The 27,026-nt window shown below is 47.2% G+C and overlaps 1 protein-coding gene across 1 annotated transcript; it reads left to right on the top strand.

Annotated features, from left to right (window-relative positions):
- Positions 1-352: 352 nt before the first annotated feature.
- TMEM119 (transmembrane protein 119) lies at positions 353-11,247 on the top strand. Its single transcript, XM_075898775.1, has 2 exons — positions 353-692; positions 9,026-11,247. The coding sequence occupies exon 2, from the start codon at positions 9,041-9,043 to the stop codon at positions 9,926-9,928; it is 888 nt and encodes a 295-aa protein (XP_075754890.1). The 5' UTR covers positions 353-692; positions 9,026-9,040; the 3' UTR covers positions 9,929-11,247.
- The last annotated feature ends 15,779 nt before the right edge of the window (positions 11,248-27,026 follow it).

Below are 27,026 nucleotides of genomic sequence, written 5' to 3'. Positions count from 1 at the left end.
GGTGCAGAACAGTGGTGTGTGGTGACCAGGTAAGTCAGTCCAGGGTTGTATATCCCCACCACACACACACTTAAGCCTTTGTTAGAACTCTGCTCCCCTCCTACAGCAGTTCCAGGATAGAGCTCTGAAACAGTGTTTGATTCCTGTTACAGGATAGTGGGCAAGGAAGGGGACCTCAGAGCAAGAGAGATTTGCTGGAAGAAATTAAAGACAAAACTTTCCCCAGCTGGCCTGGTCTGGAGCTGCAGATGGATGGGACTGGGGCTTTGCCTGTGACAAATCTCTGCAGTAAAGAACAAGATCCTTGCCCTGCCTGCTTCTCTGTTTCTCCCCCCGCCTCTCCCACAGATGTGGGAGTGAAAACTCCGGGCTTCCCAAGCTTGGTGGGAGCTGCCAGCGGGCGGGGGAGACACTGAGGGTCTCCCTGCCCCCTCTTCTCTCCCTCCCCATCCCCACATGAAACCAGCCTTAATGAAAACAAGCTGCTCTGCAGCAATCCTAGCCAGTGAGCTCAAGGCTGCGGAGGAGGAGGAGGAGGAGGACTCCAGGCTGGGCTCAGAGATACAGTCCCAAGGAGCCAGAGGAAACTAGGCAAGGAGCTAGGAGTGCGGGACAAGCAAACTTTGCATTCATTCTCTCTAGCCCTGTAGACAGGCCTCTCTGGCAGGAGGGTGTTGGGAGACGTTAAGCTGGTGAGTACATGCAACTTCCCCATCTTTCAGCTCCTTCCCTGTGCTTTACAATATTTAATCTGCAAGAAAATTGCATTGGAGGAACCCCCCTTTCTTTTTCCCCGCAACCTTTTCTTCTACTTTTTCAAACTCCTCACTGCAGCTTGCACTGCAACCCAGTGCTTGTGTGGCTTTATTGTTTGTGTCTTTGCCATATAGGTATTTTCCCTCCCAGTGTGTTGCTGTTAAGGTTGCATGCTCTTTTGTGATCCGAGTTGAGAGTACTCAGCTGGACGGGCGGGCTGGTGGAGTTCAGTTTTGGAATAAAAATTTCATCTTGGAGTTGCTTTTACGGAGAGATAAAGGGAGCCAGGGAGTTAGCCCTGAATGCTTGCAAGAAGTTCTGAAGTGCCTCTGAAGCAAGCTGAGTGAGCTTGCCTGGGCAAAGCAGGGTGCATGTGTGTGCGAGAGAGAGAGAGGGCGAGAGGCCAGAAATACATTCGTGTGAGGGAGCAAACATCAGTGGGCTCTGGGGGGGGGAGGGGAGGAGAAGGGTTTGCCAAAAAGAGAAAAATTGCATTTGATTGGCTTCCTTTGCTTTACAAGTACACCCACTGCTGTGGCTTTAAGCAGGCATTTTGGGGGAGAAAAGTGCTGAGGATTCAGAGGAAAATTTTGGAGGGATACATCATGGTTCTGGGAAGCATTTGGAAGTGAATATGACAGGAAGTGGGGAGGGGTTGGAGATGTACAGGGTGCGATTGAACTGGCATTGGGGGCCCAACATGCTGGGGATTTACACAAGAGGGTGGGGGAGGGAATGTACTCTGGCTTTGGATGTGCAAAATGTTGGCATTCCATGTCTCCACACTTCCTTGTGGTCAGCAGCACGTGGGCGAAACAGCTTGTGCTAGGGGACGACGGATGGGGAGAACTGACCTGCCTCACAGGGAGTAATTTGGATGCAGGCAGGTTTTGGAGTGTCAGGAGAATGGAGGGAACATTTGAAGCTTTTTGCTCAAGCTGCCCATGGCTAACTGTTCAACAGAGTCTGATGCCTTTTAAAAGGTGGCAAGGGAAGGGGGAATGGGGCTTTCTCTTTTCATTAAGCTTCAGTGGCTGCAACTTGTTGCTCAAAGCTACTAGACAGGGTCTTGATTTTATTGAAACCAGGAGGTCCAGAAAAGTAACCGTCTCTTGTGCAGCCATCTCGCTGGGCTACCGAAGACCCCTTCGGAGGGGCGGCCAGCACTGACCCACGGAACAGTGCAGACTTCAGCTGAGCAAAATCTGGGCCTCACCAGCCTGCTTACAGCCTCAGCCACATCCAGGCATCCATGCTGCTGCCGGGTTAACTTGCTGCAGCCTCCTGGTGAAGTCCAGTGGGAGTTTGGCCTGACTCCTGGTGCGGGATTTTGGCTTGTGAGTTGTGGAGCAGAGTATCGCTGTGGTAGTGGGGCAAGCCATAAAGTCTAGCTCCAGCTCGGAAGCTCCTTCACGTGTGTGTGTTATCATTTTGATCTGGAGCCCCAGCTCATTCACAGAATCGCAGGAGTTCTTTAATTCCGTTTTGCTCAGGGGCTGGGTAATGCTGAGTGTTCATAGTCACTGAGGAGTTAGCCCCCTTGTTTCTCCGAGTGGGTCAAGCCTGTGACTTTTGTTGCTGTGGAGTTGCAGATCACAGCCCAGCTCCTGGAGAAGGTGGGACTGGGGAAAAGGCAACCGCTACAAAACAAGTGTTCCTAAAATGAACACCTTTGACAAAAGAATGAAAGGAATAGCAGGTAAAGACTCTAGGACCCCGGAGAGCAGCTGCTGGCTCCTCTGGTTGCCATACTCTCTGGCCTTCAAACCAAAACCCTGGCTCCTCTGGGACTGCGAGAAATGGGGATTTGGGGCTAACGTGCGGTCTGAGCTGATTTGAAGGATGCCCCTGGGTGACCACCACAGCACATGTCTGGCAAGCTGCAAAGCCTCTTTGCACAGAATGGGAGCCAGCAGTGTGGGGGAGAGGAGAGATGCTAGCAGAGGTGACGGTAAGCAGGTGTACCCTGGAGCACAGCTCTGGCAAAAGCTGGCTGAGCTGTGGCAAAAGCCAGCAGGGGGCTATTTAAAGAGCTGGCAGGCAGCCGCTTGTTAATAGGACAGAACCTGTAAGAAATATAAGGTTACTTTCACTGCTGGACGCTGGTCATTGGCTCTGTGTTGAAACGGGAACCAGATTTCAGGGAGCCAGGGAGTTAGAATGGGAACTAGAGCTTAGATGGGATGTTTTCGGAAGGTTTTTTTTTCCTTTTAATTTGTTCAAAAATAGGCTTTTTTAACATCCGGGTTTTTGTTTTTTTAAAGAAGAATGGAGGGGGACATTGAGCCTGGGGATGAGCACGCTGGGACCTGAGTGCAGCTGGGCCCCAGGAGTTCCCTGGTAACTGATTTCTGGGACAAGAAAAGCAAGGAAGTCAGCTGTTGCTCCTCCCTGAAGCATGGATGTGTTCCAGGGTAACTGTGTGACTGTTCTTCATAGCCCGTACTGTGCAGAGATGCGCAAATATGACAGCAAAGCAAGGGTCTCACTTCTTTTATTTCTCTGACCCCTCCCCCCCCAACCAGATCTTTAGCCTCCTAGCACCCTGGTGGGAGAGGACACTAGCTCTGTTTACAGAGTGGGAAACTGAGGCAGGAGAGCAATGAATTGATTTGCCTAAAGTGGCAGAAAGTAGAGCTGAGAAATTAAATGAATCCTTGTGCCTTGGACCAGCCCTCTAACCACTGGGCTGTTCTTTCCCAGAGCATGTTTACTGAGCTGGCTAGAGAGGTGAGCTCAACATATCGCTTCCTTCTACAGCGCTCAGTGGTAAGAGTAGAGCAAGGACCAGAGGCTGGGCAGGCTGACTCAACCCTGAGGATACTGGGTTACACCCAGGAGAGCCACGCAGATCAGGAGTGTATGGCAGTGAGAACATAGCAAGGTCCCGGTGTGGCTTGGAGCATGTTGAGTCTGTCTAGATTAGCCTGGTCTCAAGTTAAATCCATCCCAGCAAAAAGAAGGGGGAAGATAAAACAAAGGAGCTGAAACAATGGAGGGGAATCCCTTCCCTGAGCTAATCAGTCAGCTGGTTTTGTGTAGCTATTCCTAGGGCTGAGGTAATTGTGTGCCCTGGTCCTTGAGTCAGCTCATGTGAAAATTTAGCTATTCCAGATCTCCAAGTTCCCTTCAAAAGACTGGGACTCTTCAGCTTCAAAAAGAGGAGAGTAAGGGGAGATATGATAGAGGTCTATAAAATCATGACTGATGTGGAGAAAATGAGTAAGGAAACATTATTTACTCATTCCCATAGCAAAAGAACTAGGGGTCACCAAATGAAATGAATAGGTAGCAAGCTTAGAACAGGCAGTGTGAAGTCAACCTGTGGAACTCCTTATCAGAGGAGGCTGTGAAAACCAGGACATACTCCGGGTCCCCTTCCCAGTACTCTGTGCCAGCCTGCCCCTGTAGCATCACTTCTACACACAATGCAGACACATTGCAACCCATTTGAATAGAGCAGATCGGGGAGGAGGTACCTGAAACCTTCCCTCCTCCTCTGGTTTGCCACCAATAGAGCTGAAAGTTTCTTCTCTCTTTTTGAGGCCTGGAGTTTCGGCAAAGGAGGGAGCCATCTGTGATCTTTCCAGCAGTGACTTATCAGAAACTGACCAGACTCAGATGTGCAGCCCACATCTTCCAGCACCAATGTTACCCTCCACTTAAAATTATTGCTTTGGGGTTTCCTCCCCGTTCTTGTGCTTTCCAGACTTGCAGAGCGCCACACTCCAAACCCTGAATTGCTGTGGATTGGGCTCCTGCTCTCAATCTGCAATCAAGTGATGCTACTGGGGCAGTAATCCAGAGAGGTGTAATCTTACCTTGAGAAGCCCCTGCTCTCCATTCCTCAGTCTGCTTCTTCCTGCCACAGCACTGAAATCTGTTCCTCCTACCAAGCTGTGTAAAATGTTATAAATTATAGAACATGTGAAAGGAGCTACTGGCTCTCCCGTTAGCTCCTAGTGGCCCCAGGTCAGGAAAACATCCCTATTCAATATAGCACAATTTAATTCAATGGGATTTAAGTGCAGGCTAAAGTTAAGCACCTGGTTAAGTGTTTTCCTGAATAGGTCTGGACTTCAGCAGATGTTTAAGTGCTGTCCTGACTTGTCACCTTGCAAACTTGAATGAGCAGAAATTTGCCCTGCTGCTTGCTTGAGCGGACCCTACGCTCTGCATGTTCTTCGAGTGGAGCCATTCTGGGGCTAGTCACAGCAATAATATTCATGGGGAGTTCAGAATCGATTTCTAACCGTGCAGGAGGCTGACAGGCCTCTTGCCATCGTGCTAGCTACACACGTGGCTCTAACAATCGGTAAACAAAGGAAGGAATGGATCAATGGAGCTGCACGTTTGCCCGTCTGTAGTTAAGGCTGTGTCAAAGTTTCCACTGTCAACCTCAGTTGTCAGGAATTTGTTAATCAGCCAAACTAATTTCGCTTGCACCAGAATCTTGGCATTCAGCACTCCTACCCCAGCAGGGCATTTATAAATAACACTTAAACTTAGGGGAAAAATCACTTCATCTGCTTTTCATCTGGTTTTCTGAGTATGCCAGTGTAAACCACATGGAATGTTGCGCTTCATGCTACTTCTTTGCAAACCCAAAAATGAAATCAAAGTTCGGTTTTTTTTTCTTTAAGAAATGAAACATAGCAAATAACACAGTGCCAATAATCAATCTGCTTGCGTTATTTTGGAGACCAAGGCCATTATGCTTTTTAAAAGGGCTGCTCAGTAGCTACTGTGCCTGTTCTGAGTATGATGATGCCTCCTTCCTGTTGGGTTCTTGCTAGACAATTTATATTTTACATGCAATTCTCTCTTCAACATTAATTAAAAAAACACACTCTATTTTTTCACTCCATTTGGGTTTATTGAATAACATTTCACTAGTCTTTAGTGGCTAGCTCAGATGGGTTTCTGTGGAGATGGATAGGATCTTATAGGGTTAGTATCCTCTAACCAATATGATAGGTGAACCAACTGCAAAATTCTTGTAGTGATTTGAATATATTCATAAATTCCTATGTGAAAGTCCCTCCCTGTTGAGCATCTCACCAAACAAAGTGCTAGTCAGTGACAAGTCCCAGTGGCAGAATCTGAAACTGTCTGTGAAATACATCAAAATATCCCCTTTGCAGCTCTTAAATGAACCATTGGCTCTCTGGTAGGCCAAAGCAAGCAGTTCTTCTGCAGTGCCTTGCAAATATTCACAACGTATAGCTTACGCTATGTTGGATACCCTCGTAAATCACATGGTAGTGTTTGTGTTTCCTGAGTGAAAGATTTGAGCCAGCCAGGGCTGCATGAACACTGGAGCTTATAATCAAATACATTATTAGTCATTGACGTTTGCTGTGGCCCCAGATATTGGATGATTGATGTGACCAGCCAATTCTGTGCAAGCATCACATTGTGAATCTTGGATGTGGTTACTGAAACGTGGCCGTTGAGAGAGTCCTGCAGCAAGGTGTGCGTGCTTGTGTGAAGTGGGGGAGGAGACGGGAGTTCATATGGGGTTGCAGATCTGGAAATAAAAAGGGTGTTTTTTACTGAGCTGGGTCACCATAGGGTGCCATGCTGCTCCCACAGTAAGATACACTCCCCCACTTTTTCAGGACCACTTTGTGACTTCTAGGGTGGGTAATAAATGCTGTTCCTCAGTGCCACCAGCTGCTGTTAGGACCAAGCATATGTTCTGCTCAATTTTATGGGCAACTAGTCAAGCACTTTAGCCTAGTGCCTGGAGGTTCTTGATAATAGATCCCTTATCAAGGCCTTCAAGACACTATATCTGTAGGGCCATGGCCTGCTGCTGCCGAGGTTTTAATTAAAGGGACTGTGGGCTAAAATCATGGCCAGATGGGTGTGCATTGAGGCCCCTCCCATCCAGGCATACTTCCACATAGTGCAAGCTCCTAACATGGCCAGCGCCTGGCCACTGACAGCTCTCCCAGGGCCCATTTCTTTCAGGGGGTCTCCAGAGTCCCTCAGGCTGCTAACGCACCAGCTATTTAAACAGTCTGGCTTCTGCTTGGTAAAGACGTTTGCAGCATATGGCTAGGAAGAACTGTAACTGACAGGGGATTGCAGCATATGCTTCTTCCGCATAAAATAAGCGCGTGGGAATTATTTATCAGTTTCTTGGGGTGTGCTGGTGTGTTATCTTTTGCAAACACACTTTCTATTATAAGATATGCCCAGGCTGCCTGGCGCTTCAAGTAATTTATTACCAGGCCTGGTTTCCACCAGAAATATCTTTATAGCTGCTAGAACACACAAAGCTTTCCAGCGTCTTGTGACAGCTGCACAGTCTCCCCCTCCCATCCAGACAGCCATTCCCCTCCTGAAAGGTGAGCTTGAGAAACAGAAGCAAAAACATGTCCCCTCCAGAACAGGGACTTTGTCAAGGAAACAAGATCCAATGTGTTTGGAGGTCTTGCGTCAAACTGCTACTAACCTGTGCAGCCTCTTTACTAGCTGGCTTCCTCCTAGCAGGGGTCCACAGGGCTAAAAAAAAAGTGGCAGGCCACTCAGGGAGGAGTTAATGATGCTCCATCGTGAGACTCCTTGGGTTTGGTTGGTGATGCTGCATCTCCGGACGGGGACATGTTTCCTCTGGCTGAATGCTGTTGGTAGCCAGTGGGTTGGCTAGGAAAGTACCAGGTAAATGGGCTGAGGGGTTGAAGCCCAGCTCTGCTTTCTTGGAGGTGAAAATTGGAGCTGATTTGTAAAAGTGGGTTTTGCCCATGAAAGCTCATGATCCTCTATATATTTGTTAGTCTCTAAGGTGCCGCAGGACTGGTCATTCTCTTTAAAGTTACAGGCTCACGTGGTGCTCCCTCAGAGACACCTCTGAGCTGCACTTCTGATAACAGGCCCCAGGTGTTCTCTGTATGGAGGGGGAGAAAAAAAGAAGCAAAACGGAGTGTGGGGATTTGGAGCTTGTTGGGTAGGAGGTGTGTGGGATTCTCTGCATGAACATCCACCTGCCTCTGAGTGGAAATTCACATTTGCAAGGGCAGGGTAGGTCCTCGCAGTCCTCACCCTACCGAAGAGACTGGGCATGGGATCTGAATTCCATTCTAGTGAGGGACAGGTGTCCCCCTTGCCACTGCTCTGCAGTGGCATCTATCATATGCAGTATTGGCCCTTCATCATTGGCAATTTCCTAAGGGCAGGACATGCAACATGAAGAATACACAAACCCTCTGGCATAGGGGTGCAGAGTTCATAGGGGCACTGCTGGAATATCAGCAGTAGCCATGGGCTCTCTTCCAGATCATGACAATTACATGCAGGCTCAGCAGGTGTTGAGTACCGTGGGCCTTTTGTGAGGCCACCCAAGAGAGAGTTAAATGTCTCCCTGCTGACTTGCAGCATGCCCATAGCCAGCAGCACGTGTTTCCATTGATGGTGCACATCTGTAGAAATCACAGTGCACAAAACAATATTTATTCCACACATGACTGAAATTAGAGGGAACACTGTCCTCAGGGCTGATCAAAGTCCAGCTAAGAGAGAGTGCTCCAGAAAGTACAGTTTCTTCCTTTGCATCCCACATCCTCACCATTTCCTGCTGATGTTTAAAACAATAACGTCCTGAGATCTCCTTCCCTCCCCATACCCACACTAACTCCAGCACCTCTATAATAAATAGCAGAGAAAAGGCAACATTTTAAAGTGGGTTGTTGAGGGAGCATAAATTCCTGTTTCTCTCCAAAAGCTGAAGGCCAGTCCATCTGAAATTTCACTCTGGATTTGTTTTATATCCTTTGAGTTTTCTGGGTGGGGTTTTGTTTGTTTTTTTGTAATAATACATGTGTAATAGAAAGTCTCTGAAATTGGGCGGTGGCTGTAATTTCTCTTTGGACTGGAAGCCCTCCCAGTTTTAAGGGTGACCGCTTTCTTTTAAAGAACCATGTCCCAAAATAAAACCCCACCATATTCTAGCTGCATAAGATGGACCCACTGTGCCCATTCCTCAAACTACCCACCCCCTCCTGCCATTAAAGCATTAAGATCTATCTAGGAAATTAATGCACCAAAATGGTGGTTGAGAAGCAGTGAGGGTTGCTACACAAGTCAAACTTCAAAATCAGGGACATGACAAGTGAAGCTGCCTGCTGAATCACATCCTTCATTCTCTGACTCAGAAGCAGGCACCTTGCCATAGTCACAATTCCCATGCACCCCAGACCAGGCCCTGGGATGTTGCCCAGGATGGATATTAACCTGTCCCCCATTTTTGTTCTGTTTGTGGCAGGTTCCTATGTGAGAAATGGCTTCTCCAACTACAGTCTGTGGGCTCCTTTTCCTGCTGGTACCTCTGTGCACCACACGCTCAGCGCACCTCCAGGCTGTCCTGGAGGACAACAGTGGGAGTGGAGACAATCCAGGTGCTGCCTCCATCTTCCCTTCCATCAGTGTGAATTTGGGGGTGAGTCCTACATCCGAGACTGTTGCTGTCAACGGCACCTCAACATCAATCAGCATCTTGGACAGGGTTGTGAATATCTTCAAAGAGTACATGCTGCTAATCATTGTGGTAGGGTCCCTAGTTTTTCTGCTGTTCTTCATTCTATGTGCAGCCGTCATTGTCAGGCAGACACACAAGGCCTCAGCCTATTACCCATCATCTTTTCCTAAGAAGAAGTACGTGGACCAGAATGACAGGTCAGGGGGTGCCAAAGCTTTCAACGAAGTTCCTGAAAAGGCTCCTGAGACCCACCCAGAGGAACCCGTGGATTCATCCAAACAGCTACAAGCAGACATTTTAGCTGCTGCTCAGAACTTGAAATCCCCAGCTAAGATCTCTATGGCAAATGGGGATGGGAGCAAAGTCGAGGAAAAGGCCCCCAAAGAACAGGAGGAAGGGGATGAAGAGGAGCAAGGCAAACACACAGCTGAGTGCATTCCTAAAGAACAGGAGAAAGCTGACCCAGCAAAAGAGATGCCGGCTCCAAGTTGCGCTGTGGAAATGGAGGTCAAAGGAGAAGAACTTGCCTCCACTGAGGAAGTTCAGCTTGTGCAGCAAGTGAATGCATCATCGCCAGAGGAGCCCAAAGAATGCCCTGGGGCTGACGATCCTGCTGTGCAAGCCACTGAAGGGGAGAAACAAGATGTGTCTGTTGCAGTGGGTCCTGATACCAGTGCTGCAGGTGTCTAACATAGGAACTCGGGCGCTGGAAAAACAAACCTGCATTCCTGAACAATCACCATTCATCAGCTGACTGCGTCATTGATTTGGAAACTGATTCAACATGCAATGGGCTATTTTTATATTCAGTGGGCACAATAGATACCTCTGTCATTGTACCAGGCATGGTGCCCAACTCTAATATCAAAACTTATTCAATTTAGTACACTATTTTGCATTAGCAGACCATTCAGTTACTGTGTAATTGCTTAGTGGCTCTCACTTACAGTCAATCCATATATAGTGGTTAGGGATGGATACGGTCAGAGTCCATGACCTAACTTTCAGGATCTGGAATGAAATTTTGGGGCATAAGCCTGTCTTGAATTGTGGCCTTTAATTATATAGAGTAGGACCAGTCATTTATATGGCACCACTTCTGCGGGTTCATACCTAGGTATCTAGGGGAAATCAATGAACGTTTTGCCTGAATTAAAAACTGTGTGAGCATCTAAGGATTTGAACTCTACTTGGTGGGAAATCTAGGGCCTTTATTCATTATTAGGGTCAACATATAGTGACAGAAGAATTTCCAGGCAAGTCTTTGTTCTCTGTAATATAAGCTGTTGCTGGGCTTTCTTGCAAATGTTATTTTTCTGATTCATTTTTATACTATTTGATGGAGGACTTTTGGTATAAAAGAAATTCTGTATGTGGAGTGAGCGACTCTAGATGGGCTTTTTGGACCTCACCCTCTCAAATGGTCTGAAGGGGGGGCAGGGAAGGGTGCTTTATATAATGGGCAGCTGGACCATGTAATTCCATCTAGTGCGAAGAATCTTGCTTTTAAATATAACCTCAGACTTTTTGTCTGGCATTGTATTACTGATATTTATGACCTTCTGTGATTTTTTCCCCCAAATATCCTGATCTTCAAAGGACTATAAGAAAGAACATGTATCTCTTTGTAGCTTTCCACAACTGATAGAGTTTTACAGTTGTTTTCTTTGGCCTCCATACTTTGTTTCAGTGTATAATAATAATTATTGATTTAAAAAGAGTAAGCTTCTTTATATCCACTGATTAACTGTTCCTTACAGAGGTTACTATGACCCACAAACATATATTTTACTCAGGGTTTCCATTAAAAAATTACAACCATAACAACTTGACTAAAGATACTAGGGAATGGACAGGGAGGAGAAAGAGAAATCTAATAAGTTACCTGTTAAATTTTATGCCAACATTCCACTGATTTCTTAAAGAAAATTCCTGTTTGCAATTATTTCAGGATGTTTTTCTTACCTCCCTTTTCCACCCAAATTATTAATAAAAATTGTTTCTATGCAGATGTGTTTTGTGTTTCCATGGCCATGAAAATGAGGAGGATGGCTTTTTAATTGTGGTGTTGTAAACTTGTTTTATGGAGCTGCCTTGAAGCCCCTGTCAAGCTGACTGGACTGGTTCACAACCATGAGTGCTGAGCTCGGTAGACTGTCCAAAACAGGGCAGACACCCCAAACTGGTGTATGTCCTGTACAGGATTTCGTCATTTAACACTATAGATATGTTTCAGAAGATGATCGTGTTATGCGGGGTCAATTTTCCCATTGAAAATAATGGAATAGGTGGGGGTTGTGTTTTAAGCAGTGGTGTCTGTTGGGACTGGGATATAAGGTTGGGGGAGAAAGAGGACTGGGTTAGAGCAGGGAGGGGAGGTGTTTCCCTTTGGGGAAGGAGAGGGAAGAAGAGGGGAGGGAGATTGGGTTGGGAGTATGCCCCTGTGACGGGTCTGCTGGGACCCGAACTGAGTCTGGCAAAGGGGAGTCAGCAGGGAACGGCACGGTGAGCAGCGAACCCTCCGCTGCTTTGCAGGGAGGCGGGGGAAGCCCCGCGCAGCCACCGGCAATTGGCCGGCTGGGGAAATCATGTTATTCTGGGGATGGTCGTGTAATTCAAAAAACATTCCCTTAAAAAAAAATTGTGCTATTGCAAAAACATGTTAAGCGGGCACATGTTAAATGAGGAATTACTGTAATTAGACTTCATCAAGTCAGTTCCAAATAGGGTTCCAGGAGTTCCCATGGAGTCATAGACTGGAGAATCTGGTTATCTGGCCAGCCGGGCACGCTAGACTTAGTGACAAATGCACACTTACACCAAAAATCACAATGTATTCAGATTGCTTCCAGTCCCAGGAAATCATTCACTTACCCAGGTCAACTGGTACCCTAGATCTTACACCAAAGATAGGACTGGCTACAGGTGTTATCTAAACATTTACTAACTAGGAAAAAAGCAAGAGGGTGTGTGTGTGTTGTTTTTTTTAAAAAAAACACAGGTTAAAGCAAGCAATCACACACCAATGAATAACTAAAGATGACAGACATGATAATCTGTCAATTCAAAACGTCTTTCAGGTCGGACCCTCAGGTAACCCTAGGGAGCACTGTTTTAGTTTACTATCTGTGGCCCCATGACTTCAGACAGCATAGATATGAACAGTCTTCATTTTAACTTTTTATGTCCCTCTTCCAGCATTCAAAGGGATAGGACAAGGCCCTCTGTGTGTACTAATCCCCCCTGGGTGGATGAGGCAATAAACAAAGCTTTTGTTTTATAATGGCTCATTTAATTTTTGGTAGTCCTCTTGAATGGAAGAAAAGGGAAAATTCCCATGCCTGGGTTCACAATTGTAGAACAAACAATTTCAGTTATAAATCAAAACCAGCATTTATTTTATAGCATGGAACAAAGATATTACAAGTGATATTAAGACACACAGCAATTTACCAGCCTTTCAAAGAAATGAAACACTCATAAGTGTTCTGATAAGACTCTTACCTATTTCGAACAAAACTAATGTACAGGAGTGGGTGGGTGGGTTGGTTTCCAGCTATGAGTCTGCCAGTTCTTAACTAATGCCTGCAGTTTTGTTTACTAGTGTTTCAGCTCCCAACTGTGAGCAAGGCTCAAGATTTAGTGCATATGTTGCATAAAAACCACATCAGGCAACCTGCCTACTAACTGCCACTCCACCCCTTCCTTGTGATTTGTTATCTGTCCACGTCTCCTAGACGGGCTCAATAGAAACAAACAATTTTAATGGCGACTTTCTGAGGTTTAAGCAGAAGTCTCAATGCCATGTCTGGAAAAAGCTGCCGTCAATGTATTTCTCCCCTGGGATTAAAACAGGAAATAGCTGACATAGCTCTGGCCCTAGGAAAGAGCAGAGTGGGAACAGCTGATTTCCTGTGCATTTACCCTGACCTGCTTGGTTCTCCGCTGGCGCGCCATTAGTCACTGCAGTAAGGTAGGCCTCTTCCCAGGAAGAGAGGTTTTCAGATGGATTTCTGTTTCGGCTCTTTTTCTACTCTCCAGATTTTGGGCAATGTTCGGCTCTGTTTCCTTGGTGTGACTCCTCCCTCCCCCCACCCCCACATCAGCTCACTGGCTTCTCTAGTAGGGGGGATTCACAGCAGTATACCTGAGAGCAGAGAGTAGCCCTCTGCATTGCACTGTGTTCCTCAGAGACCTCAGTGGTCCGGTTGCCCTCTCTGCTCACAACCACAGCTTCCTCCATCTACAGTTCTGCCACAACCATACCGGGAAGGATGAACCAGTGCCCTGAACCTGCAGTGAGCTCCACATGGGGGAGCCTTGCGGGACTGGACAGTAAGGGTTCAGGCCTAGATCTTCAGAGCTTTTTAGGCTCCTTGGTTAGGGGATTTGGGCTTTCGCCTCCATCCCAGGGGCAAGCATTCTACCGGCAGAGAGCAAAACCCTGCAAAGCCCTTTTGCGGCTTGCGGGGGGTATCAGGAGCGGGGCTTTCTTTGTCGATGTGCCTCTCTGCAGTGAGACTAAAGGTGTCTGGCGCTGGATTCAAAATACACAGTTTGGAGTGGGTTGGCGTATCCTGCCAACTGGAGCACAGTGTAAATCACAGAGGGAAGATGCACCACTAGCAGGAGTAGGATGAAATGAACCAACCCTGGCATGAAAAGATCAGGATAAACTCCACAGAGATCAGGCCTTCTGAACTGTGGGTCCTTTCTCAAGTGCCAACGATAGGGAGCACCAATGCTTAAAGCAAGAAACATCCTGAGTCTCACCCTCTCTCCAGGATGTGGGCTAGAAGGGATGGAATAAGCCTTTTCTACCTCTAATTGATATGGTCTTCAGAAGAGGGCAATAATGAATGCAAATAAAACATCAATGGAGCTGGTCGAGGCCTTTGGACTGTGAAATGAGGGCTAACAGGAGCTGAAACAAGAACAGAAACCACACCTGAGCCCCGCAGAGGGAGCCCAGCAAAGTTTGGCTCCTGTTCCATCCAAATCACATGTGAGCATGCATGTGTGTGTATGTGTAGGTTGATGGCAACTGCACTCTTTGTCACATGGGAAAGCACAAAAGTAGTAGGGGGATAAAAGTAAAATTTTACGAAGAAGGGGATGTTTTGGAAATATCCTTTTATCTCTGCAAAAAAATAGCTTCTTTAAGATGGACTTCACTGGTTTGGCTAAACTAAACCTGCCTAGAGTCTTAACCAAGTTGTTGCACAACTCAGAAAGCTCACCTCTTTGGCCCATTGTTAGGAGAGTGTGGGATGGGGGCCGTGTGTAGCAGCAGGATGAATATGAGTATGTATTTGGGGTGTTCATGCTGCCTTGTGGGTTGTATATATATCCTCATATGTGAGGGTGTGCATGCATGGGTGCACATGTGTGGCTAAGTAAGTTTGTGAGGACATTCATGTATGTTTTCAATTTCTCCTCCTTGCTGGCTTGAAATAGCAACTCAGAATCTCCGTTCAAGGTGAGATGACATGACTTTTTGATGCGTGGTATAAAAACTTTCCCTTCCTGGGTGGTACAAACCTTTCCCACTCTCCCTCTAACACCGGGAACCTATTTGAAGCAAATTGTGGTTGCTTTACTAAACAGCTGCAATACAATTAAATTGCTAATAGTCAGAATGCTCTTCATATGCCACCTTTGTGTCCTGCCAAAGAAAACAGAACAAGGCCACTTCCCCAAACGTGTTCTCCTGACCTACTTTTCTCATCTCTTTACATTCGCTTGGTTTTATTCCAAGGCTTTTGCTTAAACACCGAGTTCTCTCCCGCCTTTTGACTCTCACTTCTGCAATGGGTCTTGCGCCTCTCAATGCACTGCTGGTGTTCATATAGGGTAGCGCCTCCTATGCTATGGGGAGCTCTCAGACTTATCCCTCCGGGAGCCCAAAGCCTGGTGTTTAGTGACATAATTATCCTACTCCCACCAGGGCCATTAGAAGGGCAGCGCAAGAGAGGCGCATGCCCTGTGTGCATCAAAATCAGAGGCGCGAAGATGCAATGAGTAAAAATAATAAGTTGCAAAAGTAAAGAATGTGGTGCATGCTAACCTAAGAAGAGAGGGCACATAATAAACATATTGCCCCAGACACAAAAATACCTAGCTACAGTGCTGCCTCCCACAATTCTTTGTATGAATTTGCACTCATAGCCTATAACCCTTTGCACATTTTTATTTTTGAACGTGTAATGGCTGCTGGATTTGGGGAGAGGCCAGCAGGATACTGGGAGTTAGGCCTGAGGGAGTATTAGGTGTGTGTGTGGGGGGGGGGGGGGCGGTAGGAGGGAAAGGGAGGTCTTGAGTGTTAGTCACTGGCTGATTTTTGTTTTTGTCTGGAGGAGGGGAGATTTGGGCTGTGACCCCCACCCCCCTGGACACATGGTGACCCTCTGTGGGTTCACACTCCCAAAGTTAAGATCCGGGGGTGAGATTTTCTACTATGTCTTTAAGATCAGAGAGGGAAAAGATGGCTTGAAGCAATTTGAATCCTTCATCGTCTAAAACCACACCCCAGGACCAAAGGCTACCAGGCAATACTTGAGAGAGAGGGAAGGAAAAGGTTGGAACTTGTGTCCAGCGCAAACCTCCAGCACATGGTGGTTGATCCTGTAGAAATGATCAAAGGCTGATGACACAGCAAGGGGGACCGGATAAATTGCAAAGAAACCCAGCAGTCCTTTGCACATAAAATGCCTTGATTGCTTTTTTTTTTTAATTAACAGTTACCACGAGGCAATCTGGCAGTACGGAATGCTAGTTCAGTTCTGTGTATCAGCTCATGGCTTTGATGACACAGAGCGGAAGTGGTAGATGAAATCTTTGCTAATGGATACAGCCTATAAACAAAGTCTGGGAAAAGGCAACACAGCTGCACTCAGCTTTTTGGTAAGATTTATGTGTACTGGGATACAGATTAACGATCTTTGCTTGATATTTATGCGCATTTCCCCTGCCTTGTAAGTGGAGGGCTTTGTAAAAGCATTGAGACATGGCCTAATTTCTCTATAATATCTTGTAGTGCCCTTGCATCTTGCATCTCCTTATAATGCATGCAGCACTGGCCTTCAGTGAGGGCCTTCTCCTGCTCCCACAGAAGGAAATGGAAAAATTCTAAGCCACAAGCTTGGGCGGTGGGTGTGAGGGCATAGTGGGTGTAGTAGCAGGTCAGCTGGCTTGTACCATAACCGCATACATACCCAAAGCATGGGTGACTCTTCTGACCTGAGACATAAAGGGGACTAATATAAAATTCTGGTGCCAGCACAGGCACGCTGCATGTAAAACTAGCATCCAAAACCCTGTCTTCATAACCAGGTTCCATATAACTCCCAGGAGATTCAGAGCTTGTGTGATTATCCAAACCTACAGAGGATCCACCAAGTCTCACAGGCCTCTGTCCCCATAAAGTCTTTCTCTTCTCCCAACTGGTAGTTTCCCTGTTACCCCAGAGGCCTGTGTGGGCTTGATGTATTCTAGCTTGATGCATCACTCAAATTTATGCAAAATCTGAAAAAAAAAAAAAACCACAAAAAACCTGAAAGCATATGCCCTGTGTGTGCAAACCTGAGGGATAGAAACCTATCAATTCTGGTTTGTACGACAGGGCATATGCTTTCAGTTATAACATGGATTGTGGCTAAAAATTACCCTAAATCCCGTAGTGGAAACAAGACTACTCAGGATCCACCTCTCCGGTAAAGTTTGTTCAGAGAGAGGAAATTCTTTAAAGCAATTGTAGTCAACAATGAAAAGTCAGGCTACAAAGCAAAAATCTGATCCAGGGACCAGTTTCAAAGACTTTCTTTAAAAATGAATGAAGGGAAACCAAACTGAAAACTCCACAGAAAATCCAAAGGGCACAAAAATGAACCTGGTATGAAATTCCACACCAGTGTCCTCTCACTGCCAGAGAGAAGCAAGAATTTAATCTCTCTTTTAGACCACCCTAACTATGGAGTCAGAGTCAAAATGATGCACCTTCATAATAACTGAAACAGAGGAAGGAGAGGCCCTTTCAGGGTGGGTAATGGAGCTCTCAGCAGGGTGTTTGCAGCCTTTGCTAGACCTTTAGGAAACTGTCAGGACAGAAACTCAGGAAGAAGAATTCCCAGGACTACATCACTGTTACAGTGCTAGCTACATCACTGCTATGCTGGCCACCGGAATCCTCCAACGATTGGGGGAAATGTTGTGTATGGCAGACACCACAGCGGAAGAGTGGCAAAGAGACACCTGCCCCCTTTCAGAAGTGTGTTCAGATCCCATGCCCAGCCCCTTCTGCCAGTCACCCTGAACTAGATGCACTATAGGAGCAGCATAGTGAATGCCACAGGACGGAAGGTGCAGGGAGCAGTGAGTGACTCCTTTTGGCCAAAGCTTGTGCTTCCTCAATTAGAAGAGGCTTGGCCTATCCCAGGACTTTCCAGTGAGTGAAGAGGAGAAAAATGTTCAGATGCAGGATCTCTGGAAACACATCATGCTTCCTTCTCCACGCCCGAGGTCTGGAGGCTGCAGAGACTTTCAGCTCAGAATGTCTTTACTTTTGTGGGTTTATTTCCTGAAAGGGATTGACCTTTGCTAGTTTGTATTATTATTGTTTTATCAAGTATGAATTATGTCATGAGGTTTTTACAGTACTGCAAATCCCACAATGCCTACTGTCAGCTCTCACCATTTCTGTGCCAGTCTTGTGATGCAGGCTGGTGGTTCAGCCTCCTTTGATCCTCTGTGTTTCCCAATGTCCTGCCCCCTCCACAAGAGCAGCCAATCAGAGCAGTTGCCAATTGAGCTCTGCCCTGCCTGTGGACAATGGGGACCGGATGTTTCCTCTGTTTTTTTCCGGTGACCTTGCCACACTCATTGTAGAAAGGTGGGGAGGAGGGGAACGCACCTTAAGAGGTGGAGGAGAAACAGAGGTGGAGGGCAAGAAGGAAATTGGGAGCAGAATGAGTTGCTGGCCAGGGGTATAGACAGACGGGGCTGAGAGTGCTCGCAATGGGCCATCATAACTTCGGGAGTGTTGTCACACACACCCGTGAAGGGGAGGGCAAGGACCAGCTGAGCCTGAGAAGGGCAAGAACCCGTAGCAATGGTACTGGGCTGAGAGTGCTGCATTGGCTTTCTGCCCATCCTGTTCCCCAAGCCTGCACCGAACTGACCTGTTAAGATCACTGGGAAACGTACACAGGGACAAGTGGTTGGGGAAATACCTTCGGGGTGTCAGTACAGTGACTGCAGTAGCGGGAGAGAGGGATTTGTTTTAGCCCCATTCCAGCAGCCTCAGTCAATGGCATGAAGGGGCCCGAAGATGCCCATGTGCTGGCTTCCAGCTGCACTTACACGGGTCTGAGGGTGAAGCCCGCATGTTGTAATTCCAGTCCCCTGCTGGAGCATCACAGCCTGCTGTTATCAACGGGCTGGGCCAGTTGTGCTGCCAACATAGGGTGCCCTACAGACCGGATTGGTTCCTCAAGGGTCTGGGATGGGGTGAAGAGATCTGGTCTCTCCCAGAGCATGGGTTGGCATCTTCAGGATTTAAGCCTTGGACATCAGCCCCATTCGGTTTTTAATGCTGCTCAGCTGGGCTGAGGAAAGTGCTGCTCCCTAGACTAGTTTAGGACATCACCACCGTGTACTTTTTGGAGGAGAGGGCAGGAGTGATACTGGGGGCTGGAGGGACAGGCAGGTGGCAGATCTGGAGAAAAGGCACACTGATGTAGGGCAGTTTGTAGAGGCAAACTGATGTGACTTGGGGCAGAATTAATGTTGGGGCCTGAAGGAGGCAGATGTGGTGGCAGAACTGATGTGGAATCTGGGGGCAAATGTTAAATGCTGACGGGGGGTGAAGATATTATTGATCTTTGGGGGGAGAATTGATCTATTGGGTTCTGGAGACCAGGCAGAAGTGATGGAGTAACCAAAGGGGCAGAATTGATGCAGTGGGCTGTGAGTGGGGGGGGGACAACTGATGTGTGAGCTGTGGAAGGGAGAGCTGGTATTAAGAGAATTATTTGCTGAGCTGGGAGATGGGCAGAAGTGAGGGCAGGGGCACATAAGTGGAATTTTGGGGAGAAGCGGACACTCCATGCCCAGGGTTTCCTGTGAGCTGGGCGCTTGTGCGGCTGCTCAGGAGAGGTTCCAATGCTGCCCAGCTAGGGTTGCGCTTCTACTGATGGTGCTCATCTGCACTTGCCTCGGTGCATATACAAATTTATTCTGCACATGGGTGGAAAAGATTAGAGGGAACATCGTGCTGTCAGGCAGCAGCAGGCAGCTTCTCAAGCTGGGGCCAAATTAATCTTTCCCCATGTGTTTGGGAGCATTATCAATACAGATTGGCAGCCACACTTACTGCGGTGGTGGGTGGGCAGTGGGGGGCTAAATAAGCAAAACGCATACTCAACCTAGCATTTTTTAAAATTTGATTTTACAGCCAGTCTCATGGATTTAGGATGATGTGTGGTTTTTGAATGGGTGAGGCTGCCAATACTGTACACCCCCACCTGAAATCCTGCCAAATAATTCCCATATGCTTATTTCATAGGGAGGCCAGGAAAAGTGAGACTTGGGAAGCTGTGTGGAAGTGTTTGCCATGGCACTCCACTGGTTACAGCTCTCTTCGGCCATGTGCTGTAAACCACCGCACCAAGAAGAAGGCAGAGGCCGGAGCCAGGAGGCCAGGCTGTTTAAGTAGTACATGGGGCACGTTTGCAGCTTAAAAGACTGTGGCAGGACCTGTCCCCTGAAAGGACAGGCCATGGGAGAGCTGTCTGCGGCCAGGTACTGAGCCATGTGGATATACAACAGGTGAGAGGGACCCTAGTGCACACCCTAATGCAGCCCAGCCAGGGCATAGCTGGTAGAGGTTCTGGACCTCGAGGAGCTGAGGGTGATTCCCCCCCCACACACACACCTGGCTTGAAGCAATAACAAAAGCCCACATGCATAGCTTCTGCTGTCCACGTACCCACTCTAAAAATTATTCCAGCACCACTGATGTAGCTGGGTGCCTGGCTTGCCCCCGCCCTTTGGAGATGCAACACCCACCTGTGGCCCGCCATCCCTTTGGAAAAGTGGGTCGCCATCGCCTCTGGAAGCTTGTCACTTGTGACAGCTACCGGTCGGTGGGCAACTGGTTTGGCGTGGGGAAGTCCACCATCGGGGCCCTCCTCATGGAGGTAAGGCACTCTCGGGCTGCAGTCCCTGCAATGGGGGAGGGGGTTGGTTTAGGGAGGGGAGTGTTGTGCGGGATGCTCAGGCTGGACGTTGTGCTGGGGTCTGTGCACGTGCAACCATGTGCTGCGTTACTGTGCGGCACGTGGAAGCAGCAGGCAGCCCCTGAACATGCCTGGGTTCCTGCTCCCAGGCCCAGGGGAGGCCACACATGTCCCGCCACCAGGGAGGTGTGCCCAGGCTGGAAGCAGGCTAGCCACATTGCGCAGGCACGACCCCACACAGACCGAGGAGTGCTGCACACAGCCATGCCTGCAGGTGCGAGGCAGCAGCTGCTCCCACACACAGCCCAGCGACCCGCACCTGTGTGTGGACCCCAGAGAGGCCCAGGCTGCTCCCAGCTCCTCTGCCACCCATGAGGGAATCCTACTGTGGCCAGACACTTCCATTTGCTGCTTGTCCGTAGGCTGAGGGGGCAGCATCCTGCGCAACACTCCCCCCCGGCCAGACGATGATGGGGGTCTGGACCCCGGAGTCCACCAGAATGGGTGGGAAAGATGTTTCTCCACCCTGCAGGATCTGGTGCAGTTCCTGGTAATCGGGGCAGGCGTGAGGTGCTGCCCCTGAGCTGCGCTCTGTAGCTCAGACATATCCCTGGTTGAAACAAAAAACAGGACAATGCAGCACTTTAAAGACTAACAAGATGGTTTATTAGGTGATGAGCTTTCGTGGACCAGACCCACTTCCTCAGATCAAAATTTTAGTCTGGCCCACGAAAGCTCATCACCTAATAAACCATCTTGTTAGTCTTTAAAATGCTACCTAGTCCTGTCTTTTGTTTCAGCTACACCAGACTAACACGGCTGCATCTCTAGTACTATTCTGCATATCCCTGGTGGAACTCTTTCACCTTACTCTGAACAGGGTGGGAGTCTCTGCTCCGCTAGGGACGTGGCCAGCTGGCCATACATGTTGGCGTTGCGACGCCTGGCCTGAGGATCCTGTAATGTTTCCTCCTCGCTTGAGGAGGTACTGGATCTCTCGCCTGACCAGGATGGGGTGCGTCTCTTCGTCCCTGGGCCGGTCCTGGGATCCCTGGGGCCGCTCCTGGCGAGGGTCAGGAGGATTGTGAGGGGCTTGAAGTGCGGACAGGTCTCTTGCAGGGAGAGCCGCGTGGTCAGGTTCTGCTCTGAAGCCGGCTTCCTGCCACAAGGTTTGTGCCAGGTGCCTGTAGCTTTAAGAGGGGCCAGGAGACAGGAACTATAGAGTTGTGATTACTTTGGATGGAGTGGCCACCAGGGCACTTGTGCTTTTCCCTGCAGGCCTCTTATTCTGCAAAAGAAAACCTCTTCCCCGTCCACAATTTCTTACTTTTTCTTACTTACCAATTTCTTACTTACAAAGACCAAAAAAAGAGCTCTTTTGCAAAAAGGCTTCTTCCTCATAGCATGAGGATTACCAATTGCTCAAAAAGCCCTCTGTTCTTTTTATTTACTTATGAAAGAATGCAATTGCAGTGTGGACATAACTCAGCTTTTGTTGGAAAAACGGCCATTTTTCTGACAAAACTTTATAGCGTAGACATACCCCCAGAGGCTTTATCTGGTTTTACCCCCGAACAGCCTCAGCCCCTGCCAGACTAATGAGCTATAAGAACAGCCAGACCACAGGTTCATCTATCCCAGTGTTCTGTCTGCCGATCGTGACCAAAGCCAGGTGCACCAGAGAAAATGAACAGAACAAATAACCATCAAGTGATCCATCTCCTGTCACTCATTCCAAGCTGCTTCTGCATTAGACTGGAGAAGAAACAGCCTAGTGACCCGTTCCTTTCATAAAACAAAGTAGGAGACGTGTAATATTTGATACTAAAGGCCACCTTACTCCTTGATATAATGCTGTCTATGTGCAAAGTGTTCCTGGCTTAAATAAGGCTTACAAAGGCTGTGTCCAGACTCCATGCCTCCGTCGACGGAGGCATGTAGATTAGCCAGCTCGGAAGAGGGAAATGAAGCCGCGATTAAAATAATCGCGGCTTCATTTAAATTTAAATGGCTGCCCCGATCTGCCGATCAGCTGTTTGTCGGCAGATCGGGAGAGTCTGGACGCGATGCCCCGACAAAGAAGCCTTTCTTCATCGACACAGGTAAGCCTCGTGAAACCAGGTTTACCTGTGTCGATGAAGAAAGGCTTCTTTGTCGGGGCATCGCGTCCAGACTCTCCCGATCTGCCGACAAACAGCTGATCGGCAGATCGGGGCAGCCATTTAAATTTAAATGAAGCCGCGATTATTTTAATCGCGGCTTCATTTCCCTCTTCCGAGCTGGCTAATCTACATGCCTCCGTCGACGGAGGCATGGAGTCTGGACACAGCCAAAGTGGCTAGAATAATGCCAGGCTCCAATACTCAAAACTCATGAAGCAAAGCCTCATCAAACAAGGATTTATTAATACATGTTTTTAATTTTCCTGGTTAAGGTGGGAGCAAACCCAAATTTCCTTCCTGTGAAACATTTTTAATTTCTAGATTTGAATGAAAAGCTAGAGACATTTTCTGCAGAGAAAGAAAGAAAGAAAGAAAGAAAGAAAGAAAGAAAGAAAGAAAGAAAGAAAGAAAGAAAGAAAGAAAGAAAGAAAGAAAGAAAGAAAGAAAGAAAGAAAGAAAGAAAGAAAGAAAGAAAACAACCCAAAGAGTTATTTCTGGAAAAATTTCATGCCATGTGACTTGCCTGCCTGTTTGCTAGGTGGGCTGGCCAGTCAGGGAACCTGAAATCTCCGAACTAGGCGGGCCCATTTCCTGGCTCCATCTGTCAGTCCAGAGTTCTGGGGAGCCTGCAGAGGGCAGGAGCTGTCTTGCCTCTTCCCCATAAAGTAGGAGAGTTCATCATACAGGCTGCTAAGTCTGGGAGTTCCAGTTCCCAAGCTCTCTGCAGTGTGTGCTGCTGCAGAGCCTGTGCATCTTTAATTCAATTTCCTTGTGCAGATGCACTGATACATTGAATTACTTGATCACACAATTATTTTCCCCCATAAGACCACTGCCTCATCCAATGGATGGCAATCATTTAATAGGCATTTATTCAGTATTTTTTTTCCAGGGTGCTTTACTACTTACTGTTCAAACCCTGCTCTGGACAGAATTAATTTTGTCAAAGGCTTTCCTACATCCTTATCAGTGGTATGTGAGTGCTTTGCAAATATGCATTTGTTTTCACAACTCTGTTAGAGGGAGCATTGCTCCATTTTTAGAAAGGGAACAAAGGAACAAAGAGTAAAGTAAGAAAATATGCTAATTTTGAGTATCCAATGTAAGCTGCCTTAGACTTGAGCAATGATGCAATTAGACTGTAATGGATACAGGGGGTGAATTAATATTCTATAGGTAACCTTAACTTAAAAACATTTTTTTTTTAAAATGCATCTTTGTCAGTGAGGTTATTTTAGAGAGACTCTCCATTTTATGGAGACTAAACAATATAGAGCTATTTTATACACTGCACAAGATCATTCTCTCAAGCCGCTGCTGAGCTTCTAGGAATCTTCCCATTGCCTCCTGTGCACTATTACAATATCCCATCCTGCCCCAACCATTTTGCTATCAAAACATCAGTAACTGTCTCTATTGCCCACTCATTTAAGTTTTTCAAAAAAGGACCTTCATACTTTCTTCCAAATTGGTCCGTGTTTGGGAATAGCTCCTTCTATGTCTCCACACGAGTACCTTTTTATTTAACTCCCTCCTTAGCCATGTCGTCTATTTAGAAATCCTTCAGCAACTCATTGGTATCACTTCAAGTTCATATCATGTTGATCAATATGGTCTTACTGCTTGTTTTCCCCAAAGTATATGCTTTGGTGCAGAGACAAAGTTTGTATACGGCCTAGCAAAATGGGGCCCTGAGTCCCAAACCAATGACTCTTGCAATTAATGAAAAATCTCTTCCTGTATGCAGCATAAAAACCAGCATTAACAAACTTACTGCATACAAGCCCAGTTTGTACAAAAACTAAAGATATTCTACTGTGGCCTCTGATACCAACAGGAGACACTCATCACAGATCTAACACAAATCAAGCCTTTATAAACTGGATTTTTTTTCGAACATCAGCACATCATCCAAGAAGGTGCAAAAGGTGGCTAGATTTCTATTTGTTTCAAGTCATAATCTATGAAAGTCATAGGTAGTTAAGTGTTTTCTTGAAGTCTGTTGTAGTACCCTGTTTATGAAACCTGTCAGTTTCCATTAGACTTTATCAAGGTCTTTGATAATTTTAATGATAGGGAATAGGAATCATATGGAGAGTTCTGTTTATTCTCTACATTTTAAATTAGGGTTACAGGCTAGAAACAGCAGTTCTGTCATCCCAAAGAAGAATGTCTCATTTAAACTCGGTAGGGAATCTATGTTAATAGGAGGGACCCAAATATTTGATAGACTCCACCTCTTAAATGTGTTCATAGCCCCCTTCACATCTAGTACCCGTTGTTTAAATTACGGAATACACTGATGGCAAAAGTAGTATCTGAACTAGCACATCAGTTTATCATGCCTGCCTATTCTTAACAGCTTTATGAACGTACTGCCTTCTTGTGGCCATTACCTGTTCTTTCAATTCAGTTTTGGGTTGTTAAATGCCACAGGATGAAGAGAGATGATTTTAAATGCCACAGGATGAAGAGAGATCATTTTAAAGTAGCCTCTACACCAGAGACTGACAACCAAGACTACTGAGTGGGCCACAAGTGGTCCTCCATCTCAGTGGGCCACATGATTCCAGTGGTGTGCAACCTGCAGCCCACATCTCACTGGGGTTCCACTTGAATCCTGTGCACCCCCTCTCTGCTACATTCCCCCATGCCTATGATGTGCTAGCTGAAACAAAAGACAGGACTATGCAGCACTTTAAAGACTAACAAGATGGTTTATTAGGTGATGAGCTTTCATGGGTTAGACCCACTCTTCCCCTCTCTACCAGAGATGAAACAGCCACAAACAGCCAATTCACAGCATTACAGCTGGGGATTGAGGTAGGGGGGAAGAAGCCGGGCTGGAGCCTTAATCAGCGGATTCATGGTGCTCTGAATATGCTAGGTAGGAAGGGGGATAGGAGGAAATGCAAGGCTTCAGTGCCCAAAGGTGTGAGAGGTGTGGGGAAGAGGGGAGCATACAGGGGTGTGCAAGCCACCTATGGAACCCTAGTGGATCACCCCTGCTGTAAACAGATATTTCCTCAGTTTTGAAATGCTAGGAATCAAACTGGAGTATAGACAGATATTACTACCACCCAGAAAGTGAAATGGAGTTTCGAGGGGGAGTTCTCCAGGTGAAGGAAGAGCAAATATGGGATCCTTGAGGGAAATGGCTGTCTATAGTGTGTGTTTTTGTGGGTTTCTTGCTGTGTGCTGAGCTAGTGTCTATCTGTCTTTGTTTGTTTGTTTGAAGGAGTGTGCGCGGTGGCCAGCAGATGGAAGCTGTGAGCTTCTAAACAAGGTTTGAAATCTAGAAACTTCTGTTCATTGGTTGAGCCTTAATCAGGGGGTGAGGCTATCAAGAAGGCCAGGGCTTTATAAAGCAGTGAGTCAGCAACCAGGACGCTTTGACACCAGGGGCCTCAAACAGGGAGTTTTAAGAGGGAGTTAGGAAGGGGGTGAGGTACACTCCCCATCTTTAAAACCTTTAAACTCAACTATAATCAAAACTTCCTGATTTAAATAAAAACCCTATCAATTACCTAGGTATCTGTAGGAGAGAATGTGGGCAGAAGCCCAGCAGCAGAGTGGGGGCTATTCTGTTTATTGCACTCAGTGTAGCATGTATGATTACCTGCCCTATGGGCGGGTGGCATATGTGTGCACTCACTGCAAGGAGCCCCTGACCCTCAGAGACTGCATACGGGCTTTGGAGGCCAGAGTGGCTGAACTGGAGGAGCTAAGGGAGGCAGAGAGGTATGTTGAGGCTTTCCGGGACATTATAGAATTGTCCCACCTCTAGTCAGACAGCCTCTGCGCTGTTAAGGAGGATGAAAGGCTCAGGGAAGGAGAGCAGTCAACGGGAGCAGAAGGAAACCTTCTATTGTTGGGACCCTTCTTCCAGATGATGTTGGGGGTATCCTCTCACACTCAGGTTACCTCTCTGGGGGAGGGAACTCCAGTCATTAGGAAGAGGCAAGTGTTAGTAACTGGAGATTCGATCATTAGAAACATAGATATCTGGGTTTGTGATGACCGGGAGAACCGTATGGTGACTTGCCTGTCTGGTATGAAGGTTGCAGATCTCTCAAGGCATATTCTAGATAAACTTATGTGTAGTGCTGAGGAAGAGCCAGTGGTGATGGTACATGTAGGTACCAATGACATACGGAAGGGTAAAAGAGACATCCTGGAGGCCAAATTTAGGCTGCTAGGAAAGAGACTGAAATCCAGGACCTCTATGGTGGCACTCTCAGAAATGCTTTCAGTTCCATGCACAGGGCCAGGTAGTGCTTCAGAGTCTCAATATGTGGATGATATGATGGTGTAGGGAGGAGGAGTTTAGATTTATAAGGAACTGCAGAAACTTTTGGGATAGGGGGAGCCTATATAGGAAGGATGGACTCC

This window comes from Pelodiscus sinensis, chromosome 15, assembly GCF_049634645.1.
Source record: "Pelodiscus sinensis isolate JC-2024 chromosome 15, ASM4963464v1, whole genome shotgun sequence".
In the NCBI taxonomy this organism is placed as follows: Eukaryota; Metazoa; Chordata; order Testudines; family Trionychidae; genus Pelodiscus; species Pelodiscus sinensis.
Note: the sequence above shows the minus strand (reverse complement) of the source record. Positions and strands in the feature narration are given on the sequence as shown.

Coding starts and splice junctions, on each gene's coding strand:
- TMEM119 (XM_075898775.1), top strand. CDS start 9,041: ATGGCTTCTCCAACTACAGTCTGTGGGCTCCTTTTCCTGCTGGTACCT.